At 51.4% G+C, this 23,883-nt stretch overlaps 1 protein-coding gene across 4 annotated transcripts in view; it reads right to left on the bottom strand.

Annotated features, from left to right (window-relative positions):
• Nucleotides 1-23,883, bottom strand: part of POC1A (POC1 centriolar protein A) — a 68,831-nt gene that overhangs the window by 23,987 nt on the left and 20,961 nt on the right. For 3 of the 4 annotated variants that reach the window (XM_034996375.1, XM_034996378.1, XM_034996377.1), the window contains exons 8-9: nucleotides 21,061-21,129; nucleotides 18,861-18,959 (exon numbers count right to left, since the gene is read on the bottom strand). The exons of the other annotated variant lie outside the window; for it this stretch is intronic. In XM_034996375.1, the coding sequence (XP_034852266.1) occupies nucleotides 18,861-18,959; nucleotides 21,061-21,129 (168 nt within the window). The remainder of the gene's footprint in view (nucleotides 1-18,860; nucleotides 18,960-21,060; nucleotides 21,130-23,883) is intronic. 4 annotated transcript variants of the gene reach the window in all.

Genomic DNA, 23,883 nt, shown 5'->3' with positions numbered 1-23,883 from the left:
CCCCCTTCCCGGCCCCCTGCCCGGCACAGAGCTGAACACAGAGCAGGCCCTCCACACACACACTGGCCGCCTCCAAGAGCCCAGGCCACCACGGTGACATTCCTGGGTAATGAAACCTTTGCCAAGGCAAAGGGCCCGCGGCCCTACCCCACAGCACCCTGGAGATGCGTGCTTCCCAGGGCTGGGCAAACAAGCGATAAGCAGAGATAAGGAGATGACGAACGGGAGTGGGAAGGGACGCACGCCCTGGGCTGTGAGCAATGACAGTGACGGAACACCTGGGGTAGCACGTGAGGGGGAAATGCCGTCAGTGCTTTGCCTGTTCAACATCAAAGGGTCCTAGGGGCCCGGCCCGGCGGTTCTCAGGGACAATGACATCGGCACACACTACGTACCTACACAGCTGCACCGAGCTGACAGCTTTCATTTTTGCCAAATACAAACCTCTTAACATCAACAGAAAAAAAGGTGAAGACTCAGAAGAGCCAAATCTCTTTCACTTCGTGGAAATCTCACTTGGGGTCCGTAGGTGCCCCCTCTCACCCTGCCCTGGTATGGGATCCTAGGCTCTCATAGCAGGTTCATCTTCTGCTCGCCTCAGTTTCTGTTGCCACCGGCCTGTCCCAGGCCACCAGGAGCTCAGCACTTTGCACACAGTATAAACTGCAGAAATATCTCACTGATCTCAGGCAGCGAACTCGAACACATGGGTCACCAACCCATACATTTATTTATTTATTTATTTTTTAAGATTTTATTTATTTGCGAGAGAGACAATGAGAGACAGAGAGCATGAGAGGGAGGAGGGTCAGAGGGAGAAGCAGACTCCCTGCTGAGCAGGGAGCCCGATGCGGGACTCGATCCCGGGACTCCAGGATCATGACCTGAGCCGAAGGCAGTCGCTTAACCAACTGAGCCACCCAGGCGCCCAACCCATACATTTATTAAAAAAAAAAAACAACAAAACAGCTCGTAGGTCTTCCTTGTGACAAGAAATCAACCCATCTGCACTGACTATGGTCTCACTGGTTCATCATCAAGATGTAGATATGGATAAGGAACCCCTGCCTAGGATGTAGAAAGTTGGGGAAAACATTAAGCCCAACCTAACAAGAAAAAAACCTACAATCCTAAAGAATCATAACTTTCTTAAATCAGAGAACTGAAGTCACAAAACAAACAACTAACCTGAAATCTAAGGAAAGAGAGGCTCTTCTAAGGAAACCGAAGTGAGAGCATCAACTCACCTCTGGCAAAGCATGGGAGGAAGGGACACGGAGTGCTACACAGTGGGTGAGAAGAACGGAGTTAAGCCAACACACTGCTAGAGGCTGAGTGTAGGGAGGGTGAGAGTGAAGAACCCCTGGGAGCCACGGACACAAGGGGGAATTTGTGCCCACCCACAGGTTTCTCATAGACTTCCACTGGGCGTTCATGAAAAAGACTGGGGGCAGGGCAGGAGATGGGAGAAAACCATCCTTGAGGGTGCAGACCTGGAGGAAGGGAGCGGGCACGAAACCTTTCTCCCTACAAAACAAAACCTGTAAGCTACTGGGAAGAGAGCAAAGAAAGATAAAAATCCTCTGCCCTCGGTGGGAGAGGGAAGAAACCATCCTGAGCCAAGATCACTCGGGCCTCCTATGGCTGAGGGAGGGGATGGACTACTAAGAATGCCCTACTACTGAGACCCAGGGATGTAAGGCCTGCCTAAGACTGAAGCTGGGGCCAGCACAACAGAGAAGACCTGCAACAAAGCCAGCCAGCACCAAGAACCAAGGACCAGCAGCCTACTGCTGGGGTAGGGGTGAGAGCATGGAAATAGATGCCCTCTGAGGCACAGGCCCCAGAGGAAGGTTGATAGCTGGGGATGGAGCAGGAACACTGAGAACAATCCTCCTACACCCAGGCCTCACCCTAAGTACACAATAACACTAAACTCAGCTCAACTCCTGATAAGACTATTTACTTCTGTCTCTACTATCCTAACCATGATGTATGCATTTAATCAAAAATTATGAGACATACAAAAAGGCAAGGAAAAAAACCCCACTGTCAGACAGAAAGCAATCAGCAGCGGCGCCTGGATGGCTCAGTCGGAGCGTCTGCCTTCAGCTCAGGTCATGATCCTGGAGTCCCGGGATTGAGCCCCACACTGGGCTCTGCACTCAGCAGGGAGCCTGCTTCTCCCTCTGCCCCTCCCCACTCATGCACGCACGCTCACGCACTCTCTCTCTCTCTCAAATAAATAAAATCTTAAAAAACAAGGGGGGGGGGCGCCTGGGTGTCTCAGTCGTTAAGCGTCTGCCTTCGGCTCAGGTCATGATCCCAGGGTCCTGGGATCGAGCCCCACATGGGGCTCCCTGCTTGATGGGAAGCCTGCTTCTCCCTCTCCCACTCCCCCTGCTTGTGTTCCTGCTCTCACTATCTCTCTGTCAAATAAATAAATAAAATCTTAAAAAAAAAAAAAAAGCATTCAGCAGAATCAGATGACTTTGACATTGGCACTATCAGATATAAAATTTAAAATAACTATGACTAGTATGTTAAAGGTTGTATTGCAAAGTGTGAACAACACACATGGATAGATGGGGAATTCCACCAGGGAGGTAGAAATTATAAGAAAGAGTCCATGAAAATGCTAGAAATCGGAAACCCAGTAACAGAGAGGAAGAATGGCTTTGACGGGCTAATTGGTAGGCTCAGCCCAGCTGAGGAAAATGAATCAATGTCCTTCAACATTGATCAATTCCTCAAACTGACACAATGCGGGGGGGAACCCCAGAACAGAGCATCCATAAACTGTGAGACAATATCAAATTGTCTAACATGTGTGACTGGAATCCCAGAAGGAAAAGAGAGAGAAAAGAGACATTTCTTATAGAGCAAGTTTGGTGGTAGCAAATTTTCTCAGCTTTTGTCTGAAAAAAAGTCTTTATTTCTCTTTCATTTTTAAGAGGTATTTTTGCTAAGTACAGAATTCTGGGTTGACAGTCTTTTTCTTTCAATACTTTAAAAATGTTACTCCAATGACTTCTGGATTGTATAGTTTCATATGAGAATTCTTCTGTGGTTCTTACCTTTGATCCTCTGTATACAATGTCACTTTTCTGTCTACCTTCAAGATTTTCTCTTAATCTTTGGTTTTCAGAAGCTTGAATGTAATTTGTGCAGAGTTTGTTTTTGTTTTTTATTCAGCCTTTTTTCCTTTTTCTGAGCTTTTTAGATCTGTGGTTTGATGCCTTTCATTAATTTTCAAAAATCCTTGGCCATTATCTTTTCAATAGGACCAAAAATCATGAAATGTGTTATTACTTTCCTACAGTTGCTCTAACAAATTGTCACACTTGGTGACTTAAAACAACAGAAATTTACTCTCTCTGTGTTCTGGAGGCTAGAAGTCCAAAATTAAGGTATCAACAGGGCCCCCTTAGTGCTTAGTGGAAGCACTAAGAGAGAATCCTTTCTTGCCTCTTTCAGCTTCTGGTGGCTCCAGGATTCCCCGGTTTATGACTGCAAAACTGTAGTCTTCTACCTCCATCTTCACATGGCCTTTTCCTCTCTCCATGTATCTCTTGTAAGGACACTTGTCATTGGATTTAAGGCCAACCCAATAATCCAGGATAATCTCATCTCGAGATTTATCTTAACTTCATTGGCAAAGACCCTCTTTCCAAATAAGATCACACTCGCAGGTTTTGGGGGTCAGTCAGGACAGACATATTTTTGAGGAGGCCACCATTCACCCCACTACAAAATGCTTAGATATAAATCTAACAACATATATGCAAAATCTGTACACTGAAAACTATAGTACACTGATGAGTAGAATCAAAGAAGACCAATATCGATGAGGAGATATACCATGTTTGCATACTGAAGGCTCAATTTTGCTGAGATATCAGTTCTCTCTGAAATCAGCTATAGGAAACAAGAAGCCGATTCTAAAATTGATATGAAAAGGCAAAGCAACCAGAGAAGTCAAAAAAATTTTGAAGAAAAGAAGAAAATTAGAAAAATCACATTACCTGATTTTAAGACTTAGTTTAAAGCTACAGCAATCAAGACAGTGTGGTACTGGTAAAAAGAGAGATGCATAGATCAATGGAACAAATGCAGTCCAGAAATATACCCACAGATATCTGGTCAATTAATTTTTAACAAAGGTACACAAACAACTTAGTAAAGACAGTTGCTGGAACAACTGGATATCCATATGTAAAAGAATGAACTTTGGTACATACTTTGTACCACATATAAAAAATAACTAACTCAGGGCACCTGGGTGGCTCAGTCGTTAAGTGTCTGCCTTCGGCTCAGGTCATGATCCTAGGGTCCTGGGATCAAGCCCCATGTCGGGCTCCCTGTTCAGGGGGGAGCCTGCCTCTCCCTCTCCCTCTGCTACTCCCCCTGCTCTCTCTCTCTCAAATAAATATCTTTTGAAAAAAAAAAAATCACAGTAAGATACCAATATACACCTAGTAGAATGGTCTAAAGTTAAAAAGCCAAAAATACCAAGTGTTGGCGAGGAGGTAGAGAAATTCAAACTCAAGACACTGCTGGGGAGAATGTAAGATGGTACAACCACTTCAGAAAAGAGTCTGACAGTTACTTGAAAGGCTAAATATACACTTGTTATGTCCCAGCCATTCCACAGCTAGGTATGTGTCCAAGAGAAAGGGAAATATATGTCCGTATAAAGATAAGTACATAAAAGTTAACAGCAGCTTTATTTGTAATAGCCGAAAATTGAAAATAATCCAGATGTTCACCAACAGGCAGATAAACAAATTGTGGTGTACACATTCTATGGAGTACTACTCAGCAATAAAAAGAAATGAACTATTGATACATGTAACAACATGGGTGAATCTCAAAATAATTAGGCTAAGTGAAAAAAAAAAAAAAAGACCAAAAAGAATAATATAACTACATGATTCCATTTACATCAAATTCTGAAAAACACACCGATTTGTAGTGACAGAAAGCAGATTAGTGGTTGCCTATGGCTGGAGGGGGAAGGAAAAGATTGATATAAAGAGGCAAAAAAGAATTTTTGGTATGATGGGAATATTCTGTACTTTGATCATGGTGGTGATTAACTGTACATGTCTGTCCAAACTCATAGAGCAATTCACTTTTTTATTTTAGAGAGAGAGAGACAAGGCATGCAAGTGGGGGGAGGAGCAGAGGGGGAAGGAAAGGAAGGGGGTAAGGAATCCCAAGCAGACTCTGCGCTAAGCACAGAGTCTGATTATGTGGGGCTCAATCTCATGACGCTGAAATCATGACCTGAGTTGAAACCAAGAGTCAGATGTTTAACCGGCTGAGCCACCCAGGCGCCCCAGCGGTTCATTTTTTAAAATGGTGAGGGCGCCTGGGTGGCTCAGTTGGTTAAGCGACTGCCTTCGGCTCAGGTCATGATCCTGGAGTCCCGGGATCGAGTCCCACATCGGGCTCCCTGCTCGGCAGGGAGCCTGCTTCTCCCTCTGACCCTCCCCCCTCTCATGTGCTCTCTGTCTCTCTCATTCTCTCTGTCTCAAATAAATAAAATAAAATAAAATAAAATAAAATAAAATAAAATGGTGAATGCTGAGGCGCATGGCTGGCTCAGTCAGTAGAGCATGCAACGCTGGATCTCAGGGTGGTGAGTTCAAATCCCATGTTGGACGTAAAGCTTACTCAAAAAAAAAAGAATGAATAAATAAAATGGTGAATGCTACGATTTGTATGTTAATAAGCCTGACTTAAAAAAAAAAAGATGCAGTTACAACTGAAATACCCCCAGAAACCCAACCTGCCCATCACATGACACTGCACTTGACATTACCCATCACGGCCACTCTGTACTCAAGGTGAAGATCACTAGCTCTCCATTGGACATCACCAATGGGCAAACCCCCAGGCTAAAGACCCCAGGAGAGGCCCATGAGGCCCACCACTGGCCTGGGGATTACAGTTCCCAGATGCAGAAAACCAGCTCACGTTTCAGGGCAGTTCAATTCCCAAAGCCTCAGTCTCCCTGGTCATCAGTGGAGGTCCCCAGGCAGCGGCCACCCCGTCTGTGGAATGTCAGGCCCCAGCCGCTCAGGGTCCCTATGCAGCTTGACAGTCAGGAGCAAGCAAGGTCTGCACACACCTGGCCAGCAGCCAGCAGTGGTCGGAGATTTACCATAAAGATGCTGTGAGCTGATGTGACCGAACACCCCGCTCTGGTTAAGTGGGGTGGTCAATTATTAACACCTGCTCAAGGTGGAAATTTCTCCTTTTCTTTTAATCTCTAACACCGGACCTTGCCGCCTGGTCAGCCTGTTCTGGAAACAAACTGTGTCACAGACAAAAGCACCCAGGAACTGGTCCACGGCTTGACTCTGGGCCAGAAAGGGGAGAGGAAGGTGACTGGGGCCCAAGATCTGGGCTGTTTCACTGGTACCCAACTGGTAAAGAACCAGGCGGCAGTCTGGCTGGCCATGGCCCACTTAAAACACCAAAGCGTGTCAGTGTGTTTCCAAAGCAGGACTGAGCACAAAACTGGAAGAAATGGACAGACACACACACCATGATTCAATCTTTTCAACTTAATCTTTCATTCAACTGCTCATCGCATAGTCTGCTAAGTGAGGGTGCAGAGATTTGTGGACACATTTCTTACCGTCTTTGCCTTGGGCCTTTGGCTCTGACAATTTGCCCTCATGAAAAGTTAATGGGTGTCTATGTCTGCCTGCCTCTGTTTGCTAAACCTGATCCTGGCCAGGAGAGCAGAAAAGAGGACAGAGCTCACTTGAGCTCACACTTCTCTCCAGCTCTTCAAGTGGAAAAAAGGCACGGCCGTTTTCTCGAATCGGAGCTCTAAAGAAACCTGGTACTGTATCCACCACACATATTTGTGGACTAGATATACAACAGCCTTGTTTGCCCTATAATTTAGAGTTCCGGCCTGGAGTCCAACAAGAGAGAAAACTTCTGGTTCTAAGCATAGCGCTGAACCCAAGAGGAATTCTGGTGTCTTAAAATCATCTAATTGTTCGACAATCTTGCCAATGTTCTTCCAAGCCAGCCTAAGTATGAGTATGGGATTTGGTTACCGTGTTGGCTTTTATCTAGAGCATGAATGTGCAAGGGTATTTTCGTGTGTTCCCCATAGCAGGCTCCCAAGGAGGGCAGGGTGCTGGGTCACCTGTGCACACAGAGGGAGCCAAGAGGCTCAGGGACACAGGGCTTGGGGCCAGCAGGGCAGCCTCTGAACTGAATTAAACGCTCTATGACAACGGATCACATTTGGGTAAGAGCCATCCCTTGACCCCAGGCCCCCACTGACCGGAAGGGGATAGGGTGTCCTCTGAACTAAGAATTGTGAAGGGGTTGAAGGATGGGTGTAAAATGGATGAGGGATACACATGCTTGACCCATTCTGGGACTCCAGGTAGCTCGGCCCACTCACCCCACAGTCCTCTTCTCAGAGAGTGGTCCCTTTGAGGCGAGTGGCATCCTATCATACCTGGGTCAGTCATAGACCTGCCTGGCACGTTGGGAGATGCTAAATGCACAAACCAAGGAACCCCATCTCCTCACCCAGGCTCAAAGCAAGACTGAGGCCTCTATACCCAGGCTCGAACACCACTCCTGGGCTCCACCCCTAGTGACCTCCAGCTGCCCCCCGGCCACACTCTCCGAGAGTTTCCAAGTATCTCCCCCTACACAAGAGGGCTGATGTATAAAGCCAAAGTTTTCAAAGGAGTGAAAGGATTGCCCTGATGAGCAGGAACTGGAAAGTCATTCCAATATCCAAATATGCCCCCCAGAGAAAACAGTGGAGCCGGGAAGGTCTGCCTCACCGCAGTGGCATACCCAGGTGACGGGAGCTCTGAGGGGAGAAAGGAGCAAGGATGAGCGGGGGAAGACCTGGCAACTGCAAATGGGTGGAGGCCACGAGAGAGCAAGCAGGCCATCATGCAGCGAGAACTTTCCTTGGCACAGAGGGGGCCCCTGGCCCTCCTCCCTGGAGGGGTGCTGAGAGAGCAGGAAAACGCCCCAGGCCTTTAGGGGCTGATGCCCTCCAGGCCCTCATACCTGGCATAGCCAGAAACACACACAGGTGGGCTACAAGGCAGAGCCGGGGGCCAGTGACAGGGACCAGAAGAAGGAAGAGGGCAAGAGTGGGGTGGAGTTGTCCACACAGCCCGAGGAGGCCTCAGGAGAAGGCAGGCCCATCATGGGCCTGTGCTTGGGCCAGAGAACACCTGCTGAGTCTGCCCCGGAGCTCCTGGAGCAGACGTGGCCCCTGGAGCACTTGCACAAATGATGCTATTGACAAGCAGAGAAGCCGTCCCGCAGCCTCCCTGGCGGTGTATGACCATTCCCTCCAAACACGACCTGCTTCTTCCAGGGCCAGCTCTTGCTCAGTTCCATCCCACAGATGTGACCACAGGCCCACTCGGGGCTGGGCGCTGAGCGCCTTAGGGTCACCTGTCCCCTCGGAGACAGAAACACCCACCCTCCCACTGCAAACACCTGAACCATGGCACCCGGGGAGGGAGATGAAGCCCAAGGACTGACTGGAGATTTTCTTTTAAAGAATTAGACTGCTATGAACTAATTTTAGACTTAGAGAAAAGTTGCAAAAAATAGTACAGAGAATTTCCATATATCCCTCCCCCAGGCTTCCCCAGCGCTAACATCTTACATAACCATTAGGACAATGATCAGAGCAGGAAATTAACCCCGGGACAATACCATTAACCAAACTAAGGGCCCCAGGTGAGCTTCACCAGTTTTTCTACTAATGTCCTTGGACCCTGCTGTTCCAGAATCCCAACCAGGACCTCACGCTGCATTATTTCTCCTTGGTCTCCTACAATCTGGGTCAGGTCCTCAGTTTTCCCTTGTCTTTCATGACTTTGACATTTTCGAAGAGTACTGATCCATTCTGCTGTCATATGTCCCTTGATGTGGGTCTGTCCCGATGTTTTCTCATGATCGGGAAGAGGTTATCCATTTTTTGACGAGAACACCACAAAAGAGAACCGCCTGACATCGCAGAACTCGTGTGGACAGGACGTATTATCAGTGGCGTTGACCTTGACCGATGGTGATGACCTCTCTGCCAGGCTTCTCCAATGTGAAAATACATCTTTCCCTGTGTAGTTCATCTTGGCTTTTAAAATGTGGCTTTTTAAAAGGGAATGTGTTGCTGTCATTACAAACTCTGCGCCGTCAGCCCAGCCTGCTGATGGCTGCAGCTGCCCCACAGATGAGAGGCAGCTAATGAAGATGAGCAGCAGAGCCGATGTCTCTAGAAGACGCCGAAGCTCTCGGTGACAAAGAGGAACAGTAGCAGTTTATTTATAGATCCACTTGAAGACAGCTCATTGTAACTACTGGGGTTGAATTTTTAAAACCTCGGGAACAAAGGCTGGCTATTTTAAACTCTCCTTGCACTTAGTTCAATGGAGAGTGTCAGAGGCACCGACCACACCCGGGCATCACTCCCAAGCTCGGCAATTCAGAATTTGTGTAGCATCTCAGGACACGAGTGCAGCCTGCCAAGACAGATAACCGCCACCGGCTCTGCCTGCCCTGCAGAGGCAGCGGGCCTCTTATGGGCCAAAGTCCTCACCCCCAGGGAGGAGTCGAGGGAGGCTACATCCCACGGGGTCTCTCAGCCTCCCCCTCCTGGAAAATTAACTTGCACACAGCTGTTGTGAACCAAGGTTACATCTCTCCCTGCCTCCCCCTGCAGGCTCCAAAGAGGGATAGCGCCCTCCAGCGGATGCCTGCCCCAGGACAGCCGGCACTAGCTGACACATCTCCAGGCTGGAACAAGGGTGTCCTGGAGCTCGCAGGATACAAATGTCCCGGAGGACAGTGGGAGAGTGGCACCCTGGAGCTCCTCCTGCCCCCAGCCCAACTGTGCCTCTAGCCAAGACTGCTCGATCTCTCCAGGCACCAGAACCATGGTGGGGAAGGGAGTCGTGGGTTTTCTCAAAGCCTCCCACGTCCTTATTTGAACAAAAAGCACAGAGCCATATTCTTGACACAATGTGGAAAAATGTGAGTATGGACTATGCATTTGATAGTAAGGGATTATTAATTTTGTTGGATGTGACAAGAGCACTGCAGTTATATAACCAAGAAAAGTCTTTATTTAGGGTAAAATAATGTATCTGGGATTAAACAAAAATACTCCAACTCTTCTAAAAAAAATGGGGGGAGGGAGATGAACAAAATAGACTGGCAAAATGCTGAAGCTAGATGAAAGATACATGGGGGTCTGTTACACTATCCTCTCTACTTTCTGTGTTAGCTTGAAATTCTCTACAACATAGAGATTTTTTGTTTTATTTAGTAAAAAAGAAAAAGCTCCCAGGTGCCTGGAATGAGCTGTGGAGCTGAGGCCAGGCGAGTGAGACCCCAGGAAGAAGCTGAGGACGTGTCCCCAGCCTGGTGTCCTAGCATTTGCAAGCACAGGAGGCAGGTTTGTCTGAATCCGTCAATGTTCAGGCCGGTCTTTGGCACTCTGCCACAGAGAAATCCCCCAATGGCACCACAGGCATTCTGTGAACCCTGCAGCAATGTCCACACCGCCAAAGAAACTAATTTTAAGATAATCCCCATGGAAACCATCTATTCTGATTTTTTCCATGGTAACCGATGAGAACACAAACACAAGCACTATCTAACACCCTTACACCACATGGGCCAATGCTGCCATCCAATCTGGAGAATTCAAGCTGCAAAGGGCTTTTTTCCACTGAAAATGAGAAGTACTGAAACTTCTAGTCCAGACATGCAGATTCTACCACCTCCATTGCCCAGTCACTGCCCATTCCACCCCATGCACCTGCCCCCAAACTGACAAACCAGGCCAGAAAGTGGTTTCCTTCATTTAACCTAGGACCATCAAAAATACCAAAAGAGCCAGAGCCTGCCTCTTGCCTCATGGGCTCAACCCATGCTGCCCACAGACTGCAGGCATGTGTCCACTGAGCTCGGATTTCCAGAACATTCTGTGTTCTGGTGATAGGCTGGGCACCACATAGAGACCAAGGCCCCAGCCCTCCGGGGAGACAACAGGCCAGCGAATAACTGACTACAGGAAAGAGGAGCTGCTCCAGCAAGGAGAGCGCTCCGGCAGGTGGGGCGGGAAGAATTCACAAGCTGCGGGGCCTCCCGGTGAAGGAAGGCTGCATGGAGGAGAGGTCATCTGGGAAGAAGTAAAACAGCTGAGTCGAGTTCTGCTAGGGAACAGGGGGCAGCCCAAAGAATCATAGTCAGACTTAAGCAATGGGGTCTCTTTTCCACTCATCGTGGCTCATTTCCTCCATTTTCAGGTTTCTGGGTTTGAAAAGATAGCACGGAACTAGAGAAGACACTCAGATCCCAACAGCCTCAGTAGGTGCCACCCTCTCTGGCTTGCAACCATACGTGGTCTCTGTTGGCTCTCCTGGGAAGAAGACTCATTAGCATGGCCTGACAGCGCTGTAGATGCTTGTCACCACTGTCAGCAAAAAGGCAGTGTCACAGCTGTGGTCCTGGGTCACGTGTGCCTTGTAGTAAAACATCACGATACATCACGATATCAGGACCCCACCACTGCCCACTGTCTTGCTCATTTCCCCATGTGCAACGTGGACTCTCCACTGACCTTGAACCCGCACTTTGGGTGCCAGGGGGAAAGGAAAACCTCAAACAGTTATGAGACCCTTGAAAGAGATAACAGAGCTCTGAAAGCTGTGTGCGCATGCCCAGGTTTATGCTCCGGATGTGTCCCCAAGCACGCAGAGCGAGAAGCAAGGGCCCTCCGGGTCCTGTGTGGATTCCAGAGTCAGGTTCTTTGATCTTGCTGACACTGTGAATGTCTTACCATGCCTTGCCTGGGGTTTCCGAGACCATGCCTCCTGTTGGTTTAAGTCATTAAATAGGCTCTCCTTCCTAAGCATCGTGTCACTCTCCTCTGGATAGGAGGAATGGATGAGAATTTTCCAGGGGCAGGAAACTACCACTCCAAGGGGCCACTCCGAGAAGGGTGTACAGCCTCTGTCCCCTCCTACAGTCCCATCCTCTCACCGCCACTGCTGTTACCGCTGTTTTGGGACTTGGTCCTGTTCTTGTTACCTGGAGGCACTTCCCCAAAAGGCTCCAAAAAGCAGACCTTCACCTGAGGCCTTAGATGTTGAGCCACTAGCCCCCAGGTCATCTCACGCTCAGGGGCCAGAGACTCTCACCCGCCAGCTTCCCTAGAGGCCCCGCAGGCTCTGGAGGATGGGGGCTGATGGAGACACCCACTTATGAGGGCAGGAGGCAGGGGCACTGAGGACAATAGGCAGGTGGTTCAAGAGCAGGTCACTGGACTGGTGCAGCGGCACTAACGGGGGGAACGGGAGCCGAGACGGGAAGACCGGCAGCAGAGGCCCACGGAGGGCTGCACTGGGTACCATCCTCGCCCCAGTGAATCCTGGCTGGTAATAAAACCATCCATCTGCTTGCCGTCGTAAGCTGAGCCCAGTGGGTGCCTCTAGGTTTAAAGAGCCCACAGGGAAGCGCTGGGATTTCTTTTACCACTAGACTGAGATTAGAACCAAAGCCATAGTACTTTTCCTCTTTTGGAAAGAGGCGGACTACAATTCTCCAAAATGGGCTGAAAGGGACCCCAGTTCTCCAAGTGCTTCTCCCAAACTGTAATCCCCACGAGCCATGGAAACTTCCCAAGATGGTCAGAGACTCTCTTCTTCCCCCTATGTCCCTGCCCAGGAAGCCATGGTCACAACCGGCTAGACTGTTTTCCAGCAGGCCAGTGACTCTCAGAGTGGGTCCCTGGACCATCGACCATCCTTACCAAGTCAGACACTCTGGGGATGGCGCAAGCTGTGTTTAACAAGCCCTCAGGGTGATTCGGAAGTGCACTGAGGTTTGAGAGCCACGCGAGAGGCTTATTGCAATCCACGTGAAACGGTCAAAGGCCTGTCTCCTTGCTGCACTGCCAAAGGCGACTTCCCCCTTCCAGTAAACACAGTCACTATTTAACATGCTCCTGGTAGCAGCCCTGACCCACCTCCCAGTAAACTCAGTTGTTGCCTCTGGAAGGAAAAGGAGAGGGGATCTGGCCTGCTTCCCAAGAGTGGAGGCAACAGGTCAGAGCCTGAGGGATGGGCCCAGCCCCCCATGCTGATCCCCAGGCCCAGGGTGCCCCTCTGCAGGGAGCATCGGAATCTTTGGTGCTCCTAGACTTGGCACAGCCAAGTTACCCCCACCCCCCTGGCCACTGTCCAAGGATGCTCTGACTCCACCAGGAACTTTCTCTAAAAATTGTAGCTTGGTAACAAATATTGAATCTTCTTTGTTTCTATTCTCCTCTGTCTTCCCGCTGAAACTAAGAAGTCCAGAGCACTTTCCATGACTTCCACTCTGGTAAAGGTGAGGAAAATGCAACCTGAGTGTGAAGTGAGGCATCTGGTCTGGGGGCTGCTGCCACCCAGAGTCAGCAAAGGCCGCTGTGACCAGCCTACCCTGCGCCTGCAGGAGGGTCTTTGACACAGTGAGCCGGGAAAATGGAAAATGCCCAAAGGATGTACCGTAGGCTGGGGTGGGAAGAAATCTGAGTACAGAGAAGCAAGACGAACTGCCTGAGGTTACAGGACACACTTGCCACATCAGGCCAGGCTCCAGCTTCATCATGGATCAGCAAACAGGCACAGTATAGCTCTTAACACTGCCAACCAAGTGGTTACAGGCTGTCAGGAGTCTGGACCCCATGAAACCAGCCCTCTTCCAAGATGCCTAAGTGCCTGGGCCTATCCCGACTCACCTGCTGACAAGAGCCCCTTTTACTAGTCCTGGGAAATTCAGAGCCAGAATCAGGGTCAGTTGAAGAAAGGAGAGGCTCCCTTCTAAGACACATAAATCTGGGGTTCACTCTTGCTGTAAACACCCACAATGCCCTGTCTGCCAAGCATCCCCTCGAATCCATACCTATCCCCACTACTGAAAACAAATGCCAGCCAGAAATCTGTTCTCAACAAGAGACCCCAGTCCTCCATGTTCCCAAACAGAGGGAAATCCATAAGGCAGTGGAAATGGACCCCAACCCCTGCCTCAACTCTGACTCCTCAGACTACATGCCTGGGGTGAGAACCCAGGAGCCTCAGATCCTCAGCATGGAGTAAGATCCAGTGCCACGACTGGAATTGGAGCCCAAGAACCCTTATGTCAAGCCCACACCTGGGTAGCACCCCAAAACAGAAAGCAGGAGTGGAAGCATGGGTGCAGGAGGTGGCTGGGGCTTCACCCTTAGAACCAGAGGAACTAGGAAGAAGAAAGAGGGAAGGCTGAGCCTTCAGGTCAGGTATTCTTGGCTAACCTCACCTCCTCCTCCTGGGGACAGTTCTAGCACTGAGGCTCTGGGGGTCCCAGCCACTTTGCTTTGAGGAGTCATGGAGGTGGCAGAGGAAGAGAAGCCTGTTTCCATTCACCTCATGGATTTGCCTTTTCATCTGGGAGCACAGAGGACTTGGGTCTCTCACCAAGAAGCAGAACCAGTTCCTGCAAGGGTCTAAAACCCTCACCAGACCTCACAAAGACGACCTGCAGAGAGGAGTCAACATTGAAAATTATCTCAGTCAGAATCACCCCCTCTACTGCATGTTGTCCCCCAGCTCAGCAAGTTGGGAACACACAATCACCCCAACCGGGCAGGGGGCTCATCCTGCTCTCAGTCTGACAGAGGAAGGAAGAGGAACATTTTAAAAATAGCTAAAGCTTGGTGAGCACTTGCCATGTGCCAGACACGGTTCCAAGTGCCTGCCTGGCATGTACCACCTCGTGAAAGCTCATGAAGGAGGGCCGGGCGTCTCCCCATCTGAGGTTGAGGGGCCCCAGAATTCAAGGTTACTGTCTGAACTGGAGGGTAGCCAGCCTTGAGAACTCAGGAAGCAGTTTTCAGTTTTCCTGAATTACCTGGAATTCTGCATTCTTCCCCTCCCACCCCGCCCAGCACAACCTTCCTTCGCAATTGCATAATGGGCTCTCAGGTGTTTGGAGGAAAGGCAAGAAGAAGAGTAAATCGGAACAAACGCATCTTTGCTATTAAAAGTGGTTTTAAAATGCTTCTGTGGTTGAGGCAGAAATCAGCCCTATGGCAGCTGGGCTTGGGGAGCAGGGGCCAAATCCAAGGTCAGCCAAGACACAGTGACCCTGATGCATCACAGGCTGGCCCCAAAGCACTAACGGCAGGAGGGAGCTAGAACCTGAGTGGCTGAGTGCAGAGAGGACGAAGGGAGGCCTGCACTGCTGCACAGGGCAGAGGTGAGCACTAGACCCTTGAAGACAGCAGCACGAGCACCTGCTGCAGACGACTTGCAGGGCCCACCCCTTGCCCCCACACATGCCCCTCTGGGAGGCACTCATCTGCCCACAGCAGCCCTCCCGACCTTCCTCCAGCCTTGCAGCATGTCACAGGGCAGAACGTGGAGCTTCCTGGCCACCCTCAGCCCAGCTATTAGGCTGGAGTCCTTCCTCTGCAGCCTTCCAAGCAGAAAAAGCTCCCCAGCCACAGCCCTAAATGCTCTCCTCCACAACTCAGCCAGGAATAGAGGGAAAATGGAACCCATTATTCTCATTCTGAAGGGCTGGGAAATGGCTTGTGCTTTTCAACATGAAATGTGCCTAAAAATAAGCTGTGAATTTCAACCAGAGGTTGAAAATAGCTCTGGCAGTGAACAGAGCTCTGTTCAGAGTGAGCTCAAGGATGGCCTTCATTCCAAGAGTGAGAGCTGAATGCTGCAGTCCGAGCAGGGGTCCTGGGCAGGGGGCTTTCCAGGGCAGAGGGGCCGTCACTTGCTCACAGGGCTGCCCTTGCCATGCTCCACTGGTGGAGGCCTGCCCTCCAGCTTTAGAACGCCATACACTATGAGACACACGGTACCTGAGTTGATGGCTCCGTAAGATCCTCAAATGCCCAGGTGTGTCTCGGGCAGCTTTAGGGCCTCAGGCCCAGGGGATAAACAGAGCTAGAGGGGGAGAAGGTCATAGCTGAGCCAAGCCACCCTGGCCAGCCACCAAACCACTCACCAGTTACTATCTCAGAGCCAGGAAAGCCAGCAGGCAGGAAGGGCAAGAACACATCCAATGGTAAGTAAAGGAAACCAAGTTGCTAAAGGTCTTTTTTGTTGTTCACCATCACCTCTGGAAGATTCCAAAGTTTGACAGGCCAAAACGACATTTCTATACAATAGACTTCTATTAGAAACAGTCTAGAGACCTGAGCCCCAGCTGCCGGGGGGAGCCCAAATCTGGCCCAACTGAGCAGGGGCAGGAGCTCGAGTCATCACACTCGGGGCCGCGCTCCGCCTGCCACAGCAGCCCTGACCCCCCCACATTCCTACACTCCTCCTGCCACTGCAATCACTTCCTTTCTGGGCTCACTCCCGAGGCAGGAGTTAGTGTAGTGATTCTCCACTGGGGGCCATTCTGCCACCCCCCCCCCGGCCCCGGAAGAGATCTGGCAATGCCTGAAGACATTTTGGGTTGTCACAATGAACAGGGGGTGGGGAGTGCCACCGGCAGCTAGTGGGGAGAGGCCAGGGATGCCGCTAAACATCCCGCAAGGCCCAGAACAGCCCCCGTAGCAGCCAAGGCTGGGTCCGCTGGAGGGGCGGGAACTCATCGGATGCACCCGTTCCTGGCACGTGGCTGCAGGGCACCTGGGCTTCCGAGGCAGCTGAGACACTCTGGCCAGCCATGGAATCGGTCACCAACTCAGTGCCAGGGAAGCCCCAGGGCAGGAAAGGTGAAACTATACTCATCAGTTTCCCTTCCCACCACAGGGGCAAACCTAACCGCTGGCCAAGGCTGGACCAACTGGCTTCCCTGGGCATGCAGGGCTGAAAGAACTCCATGGACGACAGTGGTGATGGCTGGACAACAGTGTGGATGTACGCTCTGGCATGGGTGTGTGTCTGCATGAGGGGCCATAAACCTCCTCAGCATCCCAATGGGACTTGTGACAAATAAGGGAAAAGCCATAAACCACAATTTTAGGACTCATAAGTCAAGTCACTGCGCGGGTTAGCAGAGTTCATCTACGTCCCACATGGGCTCCTCAGAGCCTGCCTAGGAAAGTACTCAGGTCCCACTGTAGAAACAGAGGTGTGGGAAGAATGGGTGCTTTGTCTGGGACCACACAGCCAGGACTCAGACCCAGTTCTCTGACCCCAGAGCCCATATCCTTACCCCTGTGTGAGCACCACGTGGCGATGCCCAGTGGAACTGTGGCTATAGCTCTGTCGTGGGCCAGGAGGTAGTATGGGAACACACGGTTTTCCTGAGCACCAGTAAGCTATTCACCCATCCATGCCAAACCCTGCCCTGTCCTGCTGGTTTCCCCCACCCTGAAGGCCTTCCTGCTAGATTATCAGGCCCCACAGCTCTGGGACACAAGGCTGCTCCATACCCCTTATCTGAGCAGGACTGAAGGGACAACAGGCAGCTTGTCCAAGCCTCCTGCCTAATAACCACAAGAAAAGGAATATGGCATTCTCCCTTTGCTGGTGATTACTAACCATTCCCAAGAGGCAGGTGGAAGTGCCCTCTCCTGGGACAGGGAGAGAGCTGCCAGGCAGCCCTCTGCCGCCTACAGTTACTAGCTTGAGTAAGGGGGGCCAGTGTGGTGAGCCCCCAGGTCCAGGCATCCAGGTGGGTGACTAAGCCCCAGGCGTCTCATCTGAGAATGAGAGTAGTACCTTTACCCGCCCAGCCTGGGCTTGGCTCACTGTAAATGCCCAGCACATGGGGAGCTGGAAAGGAGATGGCACTCACCCCACAGGATCCAGTCCTGCAGTTTTTGAAAAATGCCTTTCTAGGCAGAAGACCAAACAGCAGCAAGCAGACCGCCATGCAACCCAGTCATCCCCACCAGACCCAAAAGCTGAGAATCGCTACTCATTAGCAAATGTGGAGAGAGAACAAAACCTCCCGGCCCAGAGCAACCCTAGGAAGAAAAGCTTTAAATCTCAACCTGGCCTATTCCTAGAAGTAGCCCCAACACACAGAATGGGGCTGTGTGTGCGTGTGTGTGTGTGTGTGTGTGTGTGTGTGTGTGTGTGAGGCTAGGGTGGGGGATCCCTCCGCTGGAGCCAAAGAAAGGCCAGGATGGACTCAGAGGCTTCCTGGTTCTATTCTGGGCCAGCCTTGACTTGCTGGAGGCCTCGGGCAAGCCACTTCCTGTTGTTCAGGCCAGTTTCCGTGGGTGGGAGAGGCTACACTGCCTCCAGGGTCCAGGAGGGAGCGATTTAAACAGCCGGCAGCCACTGGGGCTTAAAACCCTCAGGGCTCCACATCCTTGGCTTGAAAGCTTACTTCAGCCAAAGCGGAACGCGACTTTATTCAATGAGATCATATCAGTTATCAAATTTTTCCCCAAAACTATTTGTCAAAAAATATCATTAACTATTTGAATTCAGGAACACTAAATGCCCTTTTACCGACAAAGGTACTAAAAATGGTTTGTGGCTGAGGAACTTCCTTTCCATAGTGTAAAAAAAAAAAAAAAGGGAAGTGAGAGCAACAGGGCTGAACTTTTCCCATCCGTCCCAGCTGTGGCTCAGGCCCCACGCCCTCTAGGAACTCTCCATCGGGGTCGTGTGGCCCAAGGCTCCGCATGGGACAGGTCCTCCCTTTCCTCAACCAACAGTAGCCTGTGCCTTGGAAACACCCCCCCCAGGCACAGGGCCTCACACCCTGCAGTCTTCACGTCTTGTTTGTGCATTCCAGATTTGAAACAAAGTCCCACAAGTGCCAAAAGATTATTTGCTGTTCACCATGACCCACTGGAGTTTCAGGGCTCAGGACACGCCTACTGAGCCACTTACCAGATTCCCGGAGGACGTGGCCAGCGGGGCTGGGGGCCTGGGCACTTTCAGGACTTCTCCATAATCCACAACATCAAAGTTACTCTTCCAAACCATCACCTGCCAAGAGCAACGAGCACAACGACATCACACCAGCCCTACTTCATGGAAGAAAGGAGGCAGGGGTGACCCCCAAAGTTCTGGGCCAGTTGCAAGACAGTCCCCACCTGACACTCCAGCTCAACTCTGGGACCTGTCCCACCTCCCCGGCTTTTTAGACAGGCCTCGAGAAGACGTGGTTGTGCCGTCAGGATGGACTCACTGCATGTTGTCACCAGGTCTTTGCACTTGTTGGTCCCTCCCTGGAGGGTCCCAGCATAAGCGGAGCTGGCTCCTCAAGCTAAAGCGTCTGCTTCAGCAGCATCTTCTCCGAGAGACCTTCCCTGGTCTCCTGCTAATTCTTATCATAGCCCTCTATTGATTTCTTTCATAGCATCAGACTCAATAGTTATTTAATGTCTTTTTCTCTTTTCCTCATTTATCGTCTGTCTCCCCACTGAAACAGAAGCTCCCAAGGGTAGTAGCCTGGCTTTAAGTTACACCAGACCACTACGGTTAAATTCCTGGGTCCACCCTTTACTGTGTGGCTCCAGGCAAGGGACTCAACCTCTCTGTGCCTCAGGTTCCTCATCTGTGAAGAGGGGATGATCCTACTTCCAGCCTCACAGGAGACAGCTTGGCACAGACACTGGTACCCAGGGAGCCATGGGTAACACACCCATTATTCCCCGGTCCACCTGAAGGATCTTCACGTCTTGAGGCTCCCCCAGCAAAAGGTTGGCAAACGGCCCTGGGGAGCAGGGGAGCAACAATGCTCCTGCTAGAGGGTGTCAGCCCCAGGTGGCTGCCCTCTGCCAGGGTCACTTACAGGGTGGCAGGAGCTGTGGGGTGTGGCTGGGGCTCAACGGAGGCCACAGAAGGAGCCCCAAATCCATGTTAAGGTGAAAGCGCAACATGCCCGGGATGCTTTCCTGCTTGCAATGCACCACGAGCCTGGTTCTTTGGGAGGCTGCTTGCCACTCCCAGAGCAGCCCACTGTTTACTGCCCCCCGACTGATGGGCACTTAAGGCCTTCATTCCTGTTTACAAACAGAGTTAGCACGTCCCCCACCCCCTTGTTTGTAGGGCCCTGTGTAACTGCACTAGTCCAACTGCTGAATATATTCCTGGGAGCGGAACAGACTCACATGTCTCTCCAAAAAGGCTCTCAGAGCCGACTTTAAGAAGGCAGCCAGGGAGCTGAGGAGGGGCCAGAGTGGGCGGAAGCCCTACTTTCTACCAGGCTGCCTCTTGTACCATGTGACTTTCTTTTACCAGGACTATTTATAGTGTGACTTTACTGTACTATTTTCCTTTGTTTAAGCAATGAGCCGGGCCTCCACACTCGGGGACAGCTCAGGGGTCCCCTGAGCCTTCCTCCTCCCTTGTTTGGTTAGCACAGGAACCAGTGCTGGGTGGGAAGACGCCCACGGTCTCTTATCCAGGCCGTGCCGAAAAAGCCTCCAACCACCTTCTGCTTTCCTGGCAGAAACTCAACCCGAATCGGTCCATGGGGCTGGGGCTGGAGTTCGCTGGGAGGCCAGTGGGACTTTTCTGGGCTGAGCAGTCAGAGCTGTGAGGCCCAGCATCAAGAGAATGAACATTCTGGGCAGGAGGCACCAGGGCTGACAGGCAGAAAGCCTCGGCACAAAGGGTGACAAAATGGGACAGGACCTCCTCACACAGGTCTTCTCCCTGCAGCCAAGCAGTTTGAAAATGGCGCCCCTCAAACAGCCCACAAGTGCAGCATCCTGGGTCTGCGCACCTCACCCCAAGTTTTGGCCTTCATGGTCACTGCAAGTCACCGAGGAAGCTGGTGAAACCTGGCCCATCCTCAAGGCGCCTTGGCTCCTGTTCTCTTCTGATAAGTATCAGCCAACATTCCTCACACTGTTTTGTTTTGTTTTGTTTTGTTTTTTTAATTTATTTATTTGAGAGAGAGAGAATGAGAGACAGAGAGCATGAGAGGGAGGAGGGTCAGAGGGAGAAGCAGACTCCCCGCCGAGCAGGGAGCCCGATGCGGGACTCGATCCCGGGACTCCAGGATCATGACCTGAGCCAAAGGCAGACGCTTAACCATCTGAGCCACCCAGGCGCCCCCCTCACACTGTTCTTTACTTACTTGTTCATCAGAACCTCCAGAAGCAAAATACTCCCCCGTTCTTGAAAAGGCAACAGTGGTGGCCGGACCCTATCAGAACAAACAAAAAAGAACAAACACCAAAGGTCACTCTAGCTTCCAAACGCACAGGAAGAAAACCAGCTCATGAACGAGAGCCACAGCAGGACAAGGGGCTGAGGGCTTCATTGAGCCCCAGTCCTTCCCAGGCTTTGGCAGAGGCACCTGTAGGAGCTCAGCCACGGGTGTCACTGCTGAGGCCTCTGTGCCCGAGCACTGCTGACAGCACAAAGGCCAGGCCACAGGGCGGTGGGTGGGCAGAGAGGAATAAGCAGGACAGCGCACGCTGGTGGCCCTGCTGGGTTGACATCACCGTCCCCGCTTCCCAAGGACGAGCTGGAGATCAGAGAGGTGCACTGACTCATCCCAGGCCGAGCACGGGCTCCAGAACTTGGTCCCCCTGGCCCAGGCCGTGCTCCTCCCCTACACCACCCTGTAGCCGACCAGAGAAGCGTGAGGCCCCAAGGAGGAGCCAATGAGCAGAAGCAGGGTGCCGTCAGGGAGTCCAGGGGACACAAGAGGCCCGAAGCAGGGCAGGAAGGAGGCTGGGGAGGGGATTATCAAAGGTGCCTGAGCAGAGGAGCAACAAGACGCATCCCCCTAATGTGCATGTCACGTGCCTTATGTTAGGACCCTGGCGGGAGAAGTGCCCGCTCTGGCTTCCCCGGGGCTGAAGGTCTGCGCGACTACGGTAAGGGTGATGATGCCAGACCAGGGCAGGCAATGCTTGGAGGGCCTGTGAGCACATCCCGACTTCGAGGAGCCAGGTGTGATCTCCCGGCAAAGACGGAAGGCTCTTTCCCACATGTGTGACATCCACCGCAGAAAGATGCACGGAGCAAGAGTCTGTTCACACAACACGGTGGACCAGCAATTCCTCCTAGCCAAATTCAGTCTGCCAGTACCTGGCATTCCTCAAGCAAAACCAGAAAAAAGAGCTTCTCTCCTAACTGATGACAGCACAGCCACTGTCATGGAGGCCACCTCCGTTCCTCCAGACCAGAGCAGGGAGCAGCAAGAGCCCCAGGTGCCCAAATGAGGTGCCTCCGGCCATGGGGCTGGTAGAAGCAGTAGACGCATGGACAAGAGGAACACTGGGACGCACCTTGCACTCGATGCCAGAAAAAACCAGACAAGTTATGGGCTAGAAAAGGGATCTGTGGTCATGGAACAAGACGAGCTTCGGCCTGCCCAGAAGGGACAGACAGGTGGAAAGCTGCCTCCTGGGCCTAAGCGTTCTGGACAGGATGGAACATTCTTCCACTTCCCGAATCTACCCATGGCTCCTCCTCTCCTAGATGCTCATGAGGGTGGTGAGAAAGTTAAGTACAAGGCCAGTTAACAGTGACCTGCACTAACCCACTTAATCTTCGGAGAATGGTTTGCATGCTGACCCCTTCTACAGGTGACATGTCCCAGAGGGGAGACCAAGGCCTGAAAGGTCAGAGACAAAGGCTCCCCCTGTGCCTCTCCCTGCCTTCTCTCACAGGCGGGGCTCCAAGGGCCCGGGGATCAGGGCAGCCGCGAGTCCTACGTGGCCATCCAATAGGACAAAGGAGATCCATCTGTATGACTGGGAACGTCAATGAAATCAGTGAGTGCAAAATGCCAGGTGCAAGGCATCACGGGCTGCTAGCGCAGGGCTGAGTGCGGGAGGGGGTGGGGGAGGGGGCAGGTCGAGCAACCCTCAGGTACTCTTCCAGGTGGACAACCCCCAAGGGTGAACAAGATGAACAGGACTTATGGGGTGGTGGGGGAAGGAAATTTCAGATGACTTTTACTTGATTCTTGGAAATCCTATAATTTCCCAAACTTTGAATCCTTAAACAGTGAGTATATGGCGTTGCTATGTTAATATAAAAGCAAAACAACAAAACTATTTTCATTTTGAGAAAAAACAAAGAAGGAAGAGGGAAAAGAGAAGGAAACCAGGACATGGAGCGTCAAAAGAGCTGGGCTCTTTGCCTGCCCAGAGCTCATGGAGAAACAGCCAGTTTCCAAGAAGTCACAGCAACCAAGGAACCAAACAAATACTCATCAGTCTCCTTTCCTGCTGTCACTCAACCACCAGATGCCAAGCTGGGGACGAGATGCCAGAGGCCAAGCTGTGGCAGGGCCCCTGAAGAAGGCGGCCGGCAGCCCATGGCTTGGTGGGGGACTGGGACCAGAGAGCAGGTGCTAGAGCTTTCCCCAGAGTCCAAATGCCCAGACACTCTGGGGATGGCGCCAGCAGCAGGGAGGCAATAAGGAGGCAGGGCCCGCAGTCCTCCCCAGCAGTGGTTGTTTACCTACAGGATGGCTCAGCTCCTGCACCGGGTACCTTGGTGTTCCCAGAGAGAGCACCCTTCCACAGAAGCTCTTGCCTGTGTGTCTGTGGCCCACGAAAGCAGCTCTACTGTGGACCAGAGCCAGCAGGGACCGGGATGCAGACCAGGCTTCTCCACCACTGACAACCATCATCCCACCCCTTCTGGGGCCCAGACAACCCCGGCCCCCAATGACCTCACCAGACTCCCCGCTTCCTCCCCTCACTGGTGCTCCAGCTCCACCAGCCTGCTCACTGCTCCTCACCACAAGCTCCAGAGGGTCTCATCTTGCCTTCAGGATCTTTCGGCAACTTTCAGCATTGAGCTCTTAATTCAATTATTTCCAATCTTTCTCAGTTTTAAATAAACTCATTTAAGGCTACACATTTGCCTCTGATTTACTAGTTTAGATGCATCCCCAAAGTTTCCAACATGCAATATCCTCACTGGCAGTCACTTC

Source organism: Mirounga leonina, unplaced genomic scaffold (genome assembly GCF_011800145.1).
Source record: "Mirounga leonina isolate KUSES-001 unplaced genomic scaffold, KU_Mleo_1.0 Mir_94, whole genome shotgun sequence".
Lineage (NCBI taxonomy): Eukaryota > Metazoa > Chordata > Mammalia > Carnivora > Phocidae > Mirounga > Mirounga leonina.
Note: the sequence above shows the minus strand (reverse complement) of the source record. Positions and strands in the feature narration are given on the sequence as shown.